Here is a 14,666-nt window from a genome sequence, read left to right on the forward strand (position 1 = left end):
ACATTTCATCAGTAATTGGTACTATTGCTCTTAAAGTGTATCACTTGGGTCAACTGTTTTGAATTTAATTATTCCACAAGCTTCTCACAATAGTTTTTTGGAGTTTGGGCCCATTCCTCCTGACAGAACTGCTGTAAATCAGCCATGTTTGTAGCTTACATCTGCCTTTTCAAGTTTGTCCATACATTTTTAATAAGATTGAGATCAGGGTTTTGTGATGGCCCCTCCAAAACATTGACTTTGTTACCCTTAAGCCACGCTGTAACCAGTTTGGCAGTATACTTTGGGTCATTGTCCATCTGGGAGCACCATTTGTGCCCAAGCTTTAACTTCCTGACTGATGACTTGAGATGTTGCTTCATTGTTGTCACATGATGTTCTTTCCTCATGATGCATCTATTTTGTGTAGTGCTGCCACTCCCGTTCAGTTGGGATGGCTCCAAGGCTTGCGTGCACGGTTTTCTACAAACATAGCAATAGTCTTTTTGACCAAAAAGTTAAATTTTGTTCCTGTGTCATTTTTTTGTTCAATGGCTTCTTCCTAGCAAAGTGGCCTTTCAGCCCATTTCAATACAATATTTATTTCACTATGTATTATGACACACACAGTCTTACCAGCTTACGCGGGCACCTTCACAAAGTCTTTTGTTTTTGGGTTGATATGCACATTTCGAGCCAAAGCACGTTCTGGGACACAGAACCCGTCTCCTTTTTGAGTGGTATGATGGCTGGACATTCCCATCTTCTCTGTACTTCTGTATAACTGTTTGTACAGATGAACGGGGCACCATCAAGTTTCTTGAAAATGCACCCAAGGATGAACCAGGCTTGTGTAACTCCACAATTTCTTTTTCTGATATCTTGACTGATTTCTTTAGACATTGATATTACACAAAGAAGCAGTGAGATTCAGGCATGCCTTCAAATACATTCACAGGAGCATCTTTAATTAGCTCAGACGTTGCCAATAAAGAAGTTACCAAATACATGACATGGGCTTTCCCAAATAGTTTGAAGTCATAGAGATCTTGTGTATATAAACTTTTGTCTTTGCAGAAAGTAATAAAAATGCTTTATACATTCTCTGACTCTCATTATTCTGCATTTAGCAAATTTAAATAATGTTGGTAATCCTAGTTTACCTAAAATAGGAAAGGTTTATTCTGATGTCATGTCAGATAATGGGAAAAATATATATGTGTCTTTTTATATACATAAACTTCTTGTTTCACCTATATATATATATATATATATATATATATATGCATATTGGGGGGATGAGTTGATAATGATAGAGAGAAATAAGTTCTGCTAATTTATTTTGTTATTTGTCCCAAAGGTCAATGTTACCATCACTCGTTCCGGTGGTGCTTTTGGAGCGGTTCAGCTCAAATACCAAACTATGAATGGATCTGCACTGAAGGACTTGGACTATACAGACACATCAGGACTGCTTGTCTTTGCTCTCAATGAAACAACAAAAATAGTTTCTGTAGAAATTAAAAATGATATGTTACCTGAAGGACCTGAAGATTTTTTCATCATCATCACAAATGCGACTCTTCTGGGAAGGTAGGCAGAGATTTATGTGCAAATGACAGATGCTGAAGGAAAAAATTCCAGCTCTTTATAAATTGAAAATTTTCCAGATATTGTAAGAATTGGTTAATCACCAATGTCTTTTTGCCATGGTTGGCAAGGTACAGGGGACAAGGTACATAATAATAACAACCAGATGTCAATGTACTATATGCATCCTGCAGTTATAGTATTTTAGGATTCAATATAGCGACCATGTGTGCATTACTGGCTAATAACAGAGGAGCGTGATCCCCTGTTTGTAGCCCATTGCGGCTACATGGGCATCATTCCCCATTGATGTCCACGGGGAATGAGCGGCTGTACCACAATTCGGGGCAGGAATATATGGTGAGGCGCATGACGGCCAGCTCACGGCCCCAAAAACAGTTGTGTTCATGAGGCATAAAGGTAATACTACTGAAACGTGTAAACTTATACTGTGAAATTGTGGTACAGTTTTGAACTTTTACTATTTATTTTACAAATATATTTTCATCTGTGATGCATTTTACACAGAGGCTACGACCATGTCATTAGAGAAAATGGACTCCAGATTGATGAACCTCCTGTAATAGGGAACAATTCTATGATTCGAATCATTATTCTCATAAATGATAATGCGGAAGGAGTTATAGAGTTGGACCCACAGTTTGTTTCATTTCAAGGTAATTTCTTGTGTCACTAAGTGTTATTTTATATAACAAATACGTGTGTTTGTAAAGGGGGGAGGGTTGTACATTTATTACTTTGTTATTATGTAAAAATATGTGGTTGTGGATGTTTCATTTTTATTTAGCTTTGCATTTATTAAAAAACCCTTTTTTTTATACCTTTTTAAACTTTTTTTTTATTTTGTTCAATCTAATACACTGCATTACCGATCCAACACTGCATGCGCTGACTGTTACCAATGTCAGATCCTACCAGAGGCAGGAGCACTAACACTGGGTATCGTGTGACTCTTGAATGGACACAACCCCCGAAAGCAACGTGGGGGTCTGATTGTGGGGACAGAGTGAGGATAAGCTCCTTGCATGTGGCAGTGGGTTAACACTGGCGATCTGAGTCATTTTCTATTACGAGTGTTACAGTCAGGTGTAATATACAGCTGACACCCGCTGTGTATGGCACTGACTCCACTTGTGAGTAGGTGCAATGACAAATTACAAAATTTAGGATTACTCAGTATAGAAAAAAGACTAGTGAGGAGATCTCATTACAATGTACAAAAATCTGAATGGGCAGTACAATGATCTCTCCAAAGATCTTTTTATACCCAGGCCTGACCAGGACAAGGGGACATCCTCTATCCTTATTTATGAGTTATCAGTGTGAGTAAATAGAAAAATAAAACCAAATATATTTCCTTAATAAAGTGTATGACAAATTCCAGACTGAACCATTTGTTTATTTAATGCAGTATTACTACATGGGGCACATTTACTAAGTACCATTCGCCAGTTTTCTGTCAGACTTTGCATGTTCTTTTAGGTGCAAACTGCTTGCACAGGTATTTAAGAAGTGTTTGTATTGCACGGGACCCTTTTGTGGTGCAGCTGCATTTGTCACCATGCAACACAAATTAATGGGCGTTCCAGGGCTCAATCGCACCGTGCGCCAGATTTAACATGCAAAGTTTGACATAATTGTGTTGCACGGCCCATGTTAAAGGTCCACTGTGTCGCAGCTGTGCAGGGGGCGACAGATTTATGAAGAATGTGCGCCACAAATCCTGATTCTGGCGCCCCCTTCTCACTATACTATGTATTTATTGCAGTTTGCACTGTTGTTGCAAATGTGCCCCAATATGTATACATTTAAGATCTGAGTATGTAAAATGTGATTAATATACAATTATTTTCCTAGTGGAAGAAGATATAGGTGCAATATTACTTCCAGTTTTGAGATTGAATGGAACATTTGGATATGTGACAGCTGATTTTATCTCTCGTGGCATTTCCGCTTCTCCCAGTGACTTCACAGTCTCTAATACCTCAGTAACATTTCAGCATGGACAGAACAGGAGCTTTATTAGCATCTGGATTAGCGATGACGAAGAAAGGTATGATATGCACACACACTGTGGAACATCTGCAAGATCCTGCCTGGTGTAGATTAATCCTGCCCTATTAAGCAGCGGCCAGCCACAGTCCCTTGCACACCCGTCCATGCCCACTTGACAAGGGGCTGGCGAAAGGGGGAAATAATCGCAATTACTGGTGGATCGCCAGTAATTGCTATTATTCCAGGTCTTGTACCCTAAAAACGGGTGTACATGTCCTTATAAATGTCCCCATACATCCTATTGTGGATATTATTAGAAAAGCCGGCATAACATACTATAATTCATCTCACATAATCTACTGCACACAAACTGGGGCCACATAATCTACATAATCTACCTGCAAACACTATCTGAGCCACAAACACTCATACAATACTTTATCATACAATAAATCCCCCGTGATGGTATAAGATCCCACCTTTTTTTTGTGCAAGGCACCATAACAGAGCAGCTTACAAATTATTGACATGATTGGGACATCATGACATTACAGCACAGCCTGCACATACACCCACAATATTGTGACCTCACCACAGCAAAGCTAAACTTATCAAGACGTTCAAACATATTTGCATTACGCAATAGTCAGATGTGAACCATTATGACATTATTATAAAGAACACAAGGGGACAGCCTTAAAGGGGTATTCTCATCTGGGCATTCACATTCTGTTCCATTAATCTGCCATTACATTTCTTCAATTAGATGTTATTAAAAAAATGTTCCTGTGTGAAGATAATTTCTCATAAATGTAGTAATATGGTCCCTTAGAAACAAGATTATGTCCCCAGATACGGCCAACACTACTGGAGGGATTGCACAAATAAACAAAAAGTTTTTGCATATGAAATGTCCTGGAGTTACTATATGTTCAGCAGCCGTCCTGTGGTAATGGTCACTGCATCCAGGTGGTCAGGCAGGGCTCAATAGTGCATGTCTGGCTGCCGCTGCCAAAATGTGATGTGGTTGTATCCAAGGAAACCATTTAGTTTCAAAGGGACATTTTTTTAAATAACATCCAATTGAAGAAATGTTTATATATGGCAGATTAATAAAACTGAATGTGAATGCCCAGACGAGAAAACCCCTTTAACTACCCACACTGAATTGTAATATCTAAACACTGATTTGTGACATCATTATGATAGAAACATGCAGACATTCACATTGGGAGATCATAGGTGTCAGCTCGCACAAAATAAAAATACAGAGATACATGTAGATAACAATATGAAATAAAGCCATTTGGAAATATAAAGAATGTACAGGCGGTCCATAGTTACAGACAGACCCCTGTGACCTCTGGTGAAGCTTTCTGAATGCTTTACTATAGTCCCAGGCTGCAATGATCAGCTGTAAGGTGTCTGTAATGAAGCTTTATTGATAATCCTTGGTCCCATTACAGCAAAAAATGTTTAAAGTCCAATTGTCACTGGGGCCAATTTTTTTTTTGTCTGGATTTACAATTATAAAATATACAGCTTCGACTTCATACAAATTCAACTTAAGAACAAACCTCCGGACCCTATTTTGTACGTAACCCTGGGACTGCCTGTATTAGGGTCTCTATTTTCAATTTAAGCAATTTAATAAGAAAATTACTAAATAAAATGTTAGACATCACTAATACTTTGTTGATTTTGCATAATTTCCACCGCATTTGATATTTTTATTTTCTTGTTTCAGTGAATTTGAAGAACAATTTGAGATTCGCCTAGTGGGAGCGACTGGAGGAGCAATTCTGGGCCAAAATATTGTGTCAGTCATTACTATAGCGAAAAGTGACTCACCAAATGGAGCTGTGAGGTTCCTTAATCAAAGTCAGATAACAATCCCCAACCCTAATATCACAGTCACCATATTATTAATATTGGAAAGAATTGGTGGACATATGGGAGAAGCTCAGGTACAGTATAGAAATTACAACCATCCACAAAATCATTGTGTCAGGTCCAGTGTACACCCTCTTGACCAGTTTTACAAGTGGAGCACGCCCAATGCCACAACTCTGCGCGGTTTTGGTGTCTTGTATCATTGTTGGACCTGACAAATTAGAACATGTTAAATTCAACTGTATAAGAGTTTGTGCTCTCAACAGAGTACTTATGAATATTCCCCTACCTATTGATTGTATTCCCACTGGTCCGGTAATAATTTGGGAACACAGGAAAATAGTGCTGTGCCTAATTTTTGCTCACACCCAAAGTTAGCACCTTCCTTTCCCATCTTTGACCCCCATTTATTCCTGAATTAGCTACTCTATTAAATGGGGTGCGTGTTCTTCTATCCTACAAGCAGAGCGGGGCATTGTCAATTAAAGAAGAGTGAATGAAGATCTCCATAACTACTTTGAGATCTGTAGATATTAATATATGGAATGACTGTCCTATTGGATTATTTCACTTCCGTGGTCCTCCCTCCTTCTTACTCTCTTCCTGTGCCTCCCCTATGCTCCTTGTACAGTAGAATACACAGAGGGGTAGAAAAGTATCTTCTAGTTATCCACACGCCTGTCTGGCAGCCTTAATTGGCAAAGTCTCTGTAAGGAGTGCTCTCACTTCCCAGTTATAGTTATATAAGCAGTTTTATGCTGCCCCTGATTACTCTTAGGCCCCTTGCACATGAACGTATACTCGCCACACGCAAGAGAGAGGAGGTTGAACCTCCTCTCCATAGAGACCTCTCCATTTTTCATTGGACTGTCAAGGGAGACAACGTGAGACAACGCACCATGACCAGGCACCATAGCCATCAACCATGCAGCCGGATATAAGTCAATGTGTTGGCTTAGATTACAAGAGTGAAATTTGCCAAATCTTTGGCACATTTTCACACATTTTGTGACAACTTGATCCAGTTGTGACTTGGAGCAAACTACAATAGATTTCTGTGGTAAACAGAACTATACATATTCTTTATTTCTTGTTTATTTTCTTGTTCATTACTAGGTTGTGTTCCCGCAACAGAGTAAATATTCACTTAATGGCCTTGTGGGGTTTGGACGCCCAGTTTGATTATATTTCCTCTAACAGTATAAAACATTCCACTTTTTTGTGCACAAATATTTTTGTGAAAATAAGAACATAATGTATTGTTTTTCCATTGTGTGAATGTAAGAACTGGTACATAATGTGCTGTTTTATATAAGCTCTGAATACAACACACTGTGAAGGATACAAGGTGCACGTTGTGCCAAGAACACCACCGGGAAGTGAATACCTCCCGGTGTCCCGTAAATATAGCCACTGCTCAGGAAGTAGGATACTTTACACCCCTCATGAAGTTGATGGAGGAATCACTGGTATGTTCTGTGTATGTCAGGAAGTATTTTCAGTCCTGGTTCTGTTTATCTGAAATCCCAGCTCTAGCTGGAAATACGTCCTGTATATTTTAAAATCTTTACCTTATTTTTTTTATTTATTTTTTTAGAGTACAGGCAGCCCCCAGGTTGATATGATAGGCTATTTCAGTTTGTACTTAAGTTGGATTTGTATGTGAGTAGGACCCGTATATTTTATAATTGTAACTGCAGACAAAAAATGTTTTGGTCCCAGCGACTATTGGATTTTCAAAATTTTGTGCTGTCATGGGACCAAGGATTATCAAAAAAAGCTTTATTACAGACACCTCACAGCTGATCATTGCAGTCTGGGACTAAAGTAACATCCAGAGAGCTTCACCAGAGGTCACAGTGGGGAGAGGTGTCTGTCTGTAACTAGGGGTTGTCTGTGTCCTTAAGTCGGGGGCCCCCTTTAAATACTTCCATCTGTCTTTATCTTCCTAATTGTTACTTTTCATCTGTCTGGTGCAGCTGCTATGATTCTTAGTCCACTATTCATTTATTTGAAATGGATATCAACCTCTTAAACTACTGTTTATACAATACACATAAACTCCTGCTCAAAACTTCAGCATTAAAGTTCAGAATGAGAATGCATAGGCCTCATTTGCTTTAGTTTTTCTTTTTTTTTTCTTTGTTGTTTATTGCGTCTTTTTGGCTGCCTTTCAGACACCCGAATGGCAGTCCAATACTCAATGGAATTCTTGTTGTTCTCATTTCATGGAACAAAATAACCGGATAACAACAGCCTCTTATTTAATCATCCAGAAGTGTCACAGGCACTTGTCATAGTGTTACTATACTGCACAAGTGCTAATTATCGAAAAGAAACTGAGAAAGTGATCAGCAACAATAAACATTGTCTCGTTGCTGTTTTCTTCTCGTCAGTTCTTATACATATCTTACATTGGTCTTGCAGTTGTTTTGTAAAATGACAGAAGCGCAAAGTGAACATCAAGTGCTTCCAGATGTTCCATGTCATTGTCTCACAGAATCTGCCACCTAATATATGTATTTGGTTATAGTCACATCTTGAGGTTGAGATAAAATGTGTTACAAAATTAAAACTTGGTGTTAACAATTTGCCATTTGTGTCAAAGGAAAACACAACCCATCAACAGAAGGAATTATATTCTTGGATTGAATAATCCTTCAAGGTTGAAACTTCACCATTAGATTAGTCAAGCATCATGTCACATGTACAAAACATTTATAGAGATTCATGGGGCCTCACGGATCCGTGTATATGGAGGTGTACAGGTGTCTGGATTTTACAAATATCTGCTAAATATATTTTGTAACACAGCATATCCCTAACTATCAGATTATTCATCTGGATCTCATTAAGGGTGGAATATGAAAGAGTTTCTTGTCCATTTTACTGGTTTGTCTTTTTTTTCCAGATTTTGTGGCACATATTAGGTCCCAATTCTAAGACCATCCTAACCCTGGGTAACGGGGACTTCAGTGAACCTTTGAATGGATCTTTCCATTATAAGGATGGAGAAGGAGGAGAGAGGGCCATTACCTTAACTATTTTACCTCATGGAGAAATTGAAGTCCAAGAAAAATTCATTGTTGTATTAAGTGTTGCTAGTGGAACTACTGAAATTGATCCAAAATCTGGAAATGTGACTCTAACAGTAAGGATGTATTATATGATTTCTCATAAGCAAAATAAGAGATTTTAAAATAGATAATTTTAACCGGTTAAGGACCGGGCCATTGCCTGTTTTTTCATGTCCATTTTTCACTCCCCACCTTCAAAAATCTATAACTTTTTTATTTTTACACGTAAAGAGCTGTGTGGTGGCTTGTTTTCTGCGTAACAAATTGCATTTCATAGTGATGGTATTAAATATTCCATGTACTCGGAAGCGGGAAAAAAAATCCAAATGCAGTGAAAATGGTGAAAAAACGCATTTGCACCATTTTTTTGTGGGCTTGGATATTACGTCTTTCACTGAGCGCCCCAAAGACATGTCTGCTTTATTCTTTGGGTCGGTACGATTAAGGGGATACCAAATTTGTATAGGTTTTATAATGTTTTCATACATTTACAAAAATTAAAACCTCCTGTACAAAAATTATTTTTTTGATTTTGCCAACTTCTGGCGCTAATAACTTTTTTATACTTTGGTGTACGGAGCTGTGGGTGGTGTCATTTTTTGCGAAATTTGATAATATTTTCAATGATATAATTTTTAGGACTGTACGACCTTTTGATCACTTTTTATAGATTTTTTTTATATTTTTCAAAATGGCAAAAAAGTGCCATTTTCGACTTTGGGTGCTATTTTCCGTTACGGGGTTAAACGCATTGAAAAACCGTTATCATATGTTGATAGATCGGGCATTTTCAGACGCGTGGATACCTAATGTGTTTGTGATTTTTACTGTTTATTTATATTTATGTCAGTTCTAGGGAAAGGGGGGTGATTTTAAATGTTAGGTTTTTTATTATAATTTTTTTTTTAACTTTTTTTATTTTTATTTTTACTATTTTTCAGACTCTCTTGGGTACTTTAACCCTAGGTTGTCTGATCGATCCTATCATATACTGCCATACTACAGCTATGAGCACATTGTAATGAAGGGGTTAAAACGAAATAGCCTCGGGTCTTCGGAAGACCCGAGGCTACCATGGAGACGTCACGAGGCTACCATGAATGACGTCACGGGGAGCGGCGATCCCAGGTAAGATGGCGGCGCCCATGCGCCGCTATCTTTTTGAGGCTGCCGGCAGCTTTGCCGGCAGCCATCGCTGTGAAAACACCCGCGATCGGTCTAATATGCAGCAAAGACTTACCGGCTATGGAGAGGGCTCAGCCCGTGAGCCCTCTCCATGTAGCGCGACCCGACCGCCGCCGTGAATACACGGCGGGCGGGCGCGAACTGGTTAAAAATGAATTACTTATTCCTAAATTCAATTGGGGGTATTTATCAGAAGTGTCTGAGAGCAAAACTGTTCCATCCATTTTATCCGTTCTATTCATACAACATATCATCTTACAGCAAGGCTTGTCTTTCTCAAATGACTCATAAACTATACAGATTTCAATAACCAAAGGTTATGGTGCTTTATTCCACAGCCGACATTTTGGCTCACAAACGCAGGAGCCTTTCACTAACCAGTTTGTGAGCCATACGGTGCCTGTGGAGATGGTCGGCTCCAAGTTTCAGTAGGCCCTACATGTGAATGTAGACTAAAACTTGCCTTTCTTATTTAGTGTTTCTATTTATCATTTAAAGGGGTTGGCTACTTTTCAATAAACCTGTTCCATTAGACACGTTTCTGCTTGTATGGATACCTGTACCTTTGCCTACTTCACCAGTCCGTCCTAATGACGTCACCCAGTGTGTTCTTTCTCATTGATAGGGATGGGGGAGGGTAGAACAGGATGAGTTATAATGAAACAAGGATGCAGAACCAATTGTTATGCCACAAAGTCCCTTTAAACAGCAAATCAGCAAACAGTTGATCAGGGTTTAGTACTGATTCAGTATTAATAGTGATAATAATTCATACAATATTAAAGTTCTATATATTCTTACCAGTTTATTTTTCATTGCATTTACTATTTTTTTTTTAATCTTAGATACAGAAATTTGGAGATCCAAATGGAATCATACAGTTTGCAGCTGAGTCACTTATAAAGAAGAACTACACCGAGCCAGAAGGCGCTGATGGCCCTCTAAATATAACACTCATTATCAAAAGAATTCAGGGAACGCTAGGAGATCTTACGGTACTAATGCATCTGCCGTTATCTGTTTTCCCTAGCTAACAAAACATCTCTCCTCTTCTCAGACAAACAAAAAAAGCCAAAAAGAAAGCTTGTCTCGTACCAGAATGACTAGTGGCTCAGATCTTTACAATGTACCAGCCCTTCCTCAAAGTTAACCTGTCAGGGTGATTTAGGACACTAAGCCAGTTTGTTGGCTTACTGTCAAAAAAGGCCTTTTATGGTCACTGTCCAAGGCCACGTTCTTGTATTTAACTAGAGATGAGTCTGATGAGCCTCATCGTAATCATCCTTGATGGACCCGGATTCTGCAGGGTTGTTTCGGAGAAGTTTGGGTTGTGCACACTTCATCTTTACTATATATGTGTACATTTACGCCGAGATTACTACTCAGGGGTCACTAAACCATCAGCCCGAAACTGGAAGTTTCCGACCCAGGTAAGTATGAGTAATTTTTAACTCTTCCCTGGACCTAGTATTTTTTACATAACTAGCAATAATACAACAGCTTTACAACAGGACACAGCCATCCTAAAAAGATGGGTAGCAGAGAGAGCACCAAAGTCTTCTGTTTAACCCCTTCTATCTTATTGTTTCATAGAAAGTCATAGACAAATGAGGAGCCCATCTGTGTGCATCAGGGGGGATTCTTGTAATGGAATCTATGGTTATATATTTTATCATACTGCAGGGATCAAAGGGATTAATGAAGATTTAATGACACATATGCTGTGTATGGCAGAAAACATCATTAAGATAAAAACTGTCAGAAATCGCATTCCTGGCTTTTTTTTGCTACTGTAGTATACTAAAAATAATTATGTACTTCAAGGGACCTGTTATCACCGCTATCCCCAAAAATCACAAATACTACCTTCCCAGGCAGTTTATAAAGGGTATTTTTTTATAGCTTCCAAATGTCAATCCAATTTCCTTCCTAAGTTAAAGTCAAGGAGGTGGGGGAGTTCAACCTGCCACCTTTCACCAATGTTACTCTCCTGCCCACTGGAGTTCTCAGGCATGCGCAGCTTGCAGGAGCAATTCTCAGCGGACCAGATGTTTCCGTTTGGGTGCAGGGTTCAGGTTCGACCCGGACATATTGCCATTTGGCGACCAAACAGCCGATTGTTTATGCCCCATTGACCAGAGGGTCCACTCAACTGTACTGCAACACAACTTTAGTGAGCAGAACTTTAGTAACATCGGCTATAGGGGACATGATGGGATGTGCAAACGGCCATCAAGAGGAGTGGTATATTGATTGCATAGGGAAGAGAAGGGATTTTAAGATTCATGCTATAACATTGGCTAGATATAAAATCACCTTTTACAGACTTGAAAACTGCAGGACAAGGTACTATTTGTGGTTTTTGGGGGAGTAGCTGAGATGACAGGTTCCCTTTAGGCCCCTTGCCCATAAGCGTTTTTCTTGTTTCTTGAGTCCAATACCTCATCGCACTAAAAAAAAATATTCTCGCTGTACGTCTGCATTGCAATGCATCAAAAGTAGAGGATGATCTACTTTGATGGAGGTCAGAGGAGGAAAAAACACCTGTTATAGTCTATAGGTTTGTGAAAAAAAAATGCTGCACTAAGATCATCCAAGTGCTGTCACTTTTTTCGGTTCATGTTTCAAGGAGAGAGATTGACACAGCTAAAAGAGGATTTTGTGCTACAAAAAACCGCCAAATGATTGCATTGCAATAAAACTGAACTCTGAATACACTCTGACCAAAATCTGATCAACCTTGCACAGTTTTACTGAGTGAAGTCATACGATTTTCAACACAGTTCGTGGCTTTGAGACCTTAAGAAAAAAAATATTTCTAAAATTGGCCTGATCCTCAATGGTTAATTAAACAGTAAAATGGCTAATAGTCATCAAGAGTTTTCCATAATCATGTTTCAATAATTGTTACAATAATAAAACTCATATTATGATGGGTTTGGGTCTGCTTTTTTATTTCTTTCATCTGCTTCTCATTTTTATGTGCTATTGTCTAATTTTCCATGAAAACAGGAATTGTCTGTTACTATAGAGATGAACCGTCTCAATGATTATTTTCTATAATTCTGAATAACTGTCCTCTGAGTGCACTCTGCTCATAAGTCACCGGGGGGGGGGGGGGGAGTATAAAAAATAGCAGGTTCTAATGAAGAATCTAGAGATTGCTTCTAGACATAATCTCTCCATATACAAATATACTCCATATATTCCATATACAAACTATGGATGTTTTCAATTTCTGTTCATTTTTAATCATATGTATATATATATATATATATATATATATATATATATATATGTATATATATATATATATATATATATATATATATATATATCCCATTGTGTGGAGCACTTTACAGATAATCAGGTATATATACAAATGAAAGAAGACATAACACAGCGTGGTCAGATGAAACAATAGAAATGAGGTCCCTGCTAATCAAACAATGGGGGAATTTATCAAGAGCTGTTACATTGAGGACCTTTAGGAGGCTCATGAACAGCCCACCGTGGCATAAAGAAGGGGAGTTGTTGCAGTTCCTGGCCATGTACTAATATAAGCCATGATAAATTCCAACCCATGTTCTTGTTGGGAATCTAAATTAACTGTAAAAACTGTGTTCCTTAATATTTATGAAGTAAACAAAATATGTGTATATTTCCTCAGGTTTATTGGCATATGACTAGTGCCTCAGACATTCATGGTGATTTCCCAGAGACTTCTGGATGGATTGTCATTCCCGATGGTCAGAATATTGGAGAGATAAATCTTCAGCTCTTACCAGATGATATACCAGAAATAGAGGAGACCTTCATGGTCCAGCTGACCTCTGTAGATGGAGGAGCAGATTTGGATAAAGGCAAAAGTGTGGTGTGGTTCACTGTTTCGGCAAATGATGACCCTTATGGTGTTTTCTTTTTGGACCCTGCAAGTCAGCGAATCATTGTGGACAGTGACATGGGTCGTTATGTACAGGTCAACGTCACACGGCAGGCTGGAACATTTGGCAATGTCAGTGTCCGGTATCAGGTATCTTTTGGAAAGTTAGAAAAAGTTAATCTAACTGGAACAATTGAGGGAACGGTGCTGATTCAAGATGGTGCAAGCTATGGAGTTAGTACAGTGCCAATCAACAACCAGGTCAGTCCAGCTACTGTGCGTTATTGTTGTCCGTAATTTAATAACTATGCATTATGGTTTAATACGCATTCTCTTATTTATAGGTTTTCCTTTTGCCTGGTTTTAACTTCACTCTTCAGCTGACAAATGTCACACTAGTGGGTGAAAGTACTTTTCTAAAACCCTATATACAAAAAGGACAGACACCAACTCCAGTCTCAGTACCTAAAGAAGCTGCCAACTCAGAGGTACGGTAATATGTTATATCATATTGCATCACATGATATAGGAGACATCACTATGCCTACTATGACTATAGTTACTTCTAAGGTCGTTGTAAAAGGAATGTCATTCTTGCTTTAGATTGGTTTTGAATCCATTGCTTTTCGACTCACCAATATCACATCAGGCATGGGCCATGCTGTCATATACAGAGAAGGGTCATATGGTGCTGTAACCATAAACTGGAGGACTGGATATCCCACTGGCCTCATGCCAAAGAACATCCGTCTGGGTAAACTTACACCAGAATCTGGTAAGTCATTTTGATTTAATTTTTGGAGACCTACTCTATTACATAATCCCAGAATCATTATATACAAAGTAGGGCACAGATATAATTAACTAGTGTTGAGCGGAACTGAACTACAAAGTTTAGGTTTGTAGCAAACTTTGCTGGTTCGGCTCAACATCCTCCATTAACGCACACAATTGATGCTAGCACAGATCACGGCTGTTACCGGTTGGATTCCCAATTGGGTTTTAAATTCTTATCAGTCTGCTCTTCACTAGTCTTAACTGAT

General features: G+C 38.7%; 1 protein-coding gene across 6 annotated transcripts in view; it reads left to right on the plus strand.

The window, feature by feature from the left end:
• ADGRV1 (adhesion G protein-coupled receptor V1) overlaps positions 1 to 14,666 on the plus strand; it is a 270,179-nt gene that overhangs the window by 124,997 nt on the left and 130,516 nt on the right. For all 6 annotated transcript variants that reach the window (XM_072139515.1, XM_072139520.1, XM_072139525.1 and 3 more), the window contains 9 exons: positions 1,340 to 1,572; positions 2,098 to 2,246; positions 3,448 to 3,643; positions 5,333 to 5,552; positions 8,390 to 8,629; positions 10,586 to 10,735; positions 13,411 to 13,884; positions 13,968 to 14,111; positions 14,227 to 14,398. In XM_072139515.1, coding sequence (XP_071995616.1) covers positions 1,340 to 1,572; positions 2,098 to 2,246; positions 3,448 to 3,643; positions 5,333 to 5,552; positions 8,390 to 8,629; positions 10,586 to 10,735; positions 13,411 to 13,884; positions 13,968 to 14,111; positions 14,227 to 14,398 — 1,978 coding nt within the window. The remainder of the gene's footprint in view (positions 1 to 1,339; positions 1,573 to 2,097; positions 2,247 to 3,447; positions 3,644 to 5,332; positions 5,553 to 8,389; positions 8,630 to 10,585; positions 10,736 to 13,410; positions 13,885 to 13,967; positions 14,112 to 14,226; positions 14,399 to 14,666) is intronic.

This window comes from Engystomops pustulosus, chromosome 1, assembly GCF_040894005.1.
Source record: "Engystomops pustulosus chromosome 1, aEngPut4.maternal, whole genome shotgun sequence".
Taxonomy (NCBI): domain Eukaryota; kingdom Metazoa; phylum Chordata; class Amphibia; order Anura; family Leptodactylidae; genus Engystomops; species Engystomops pustulosus.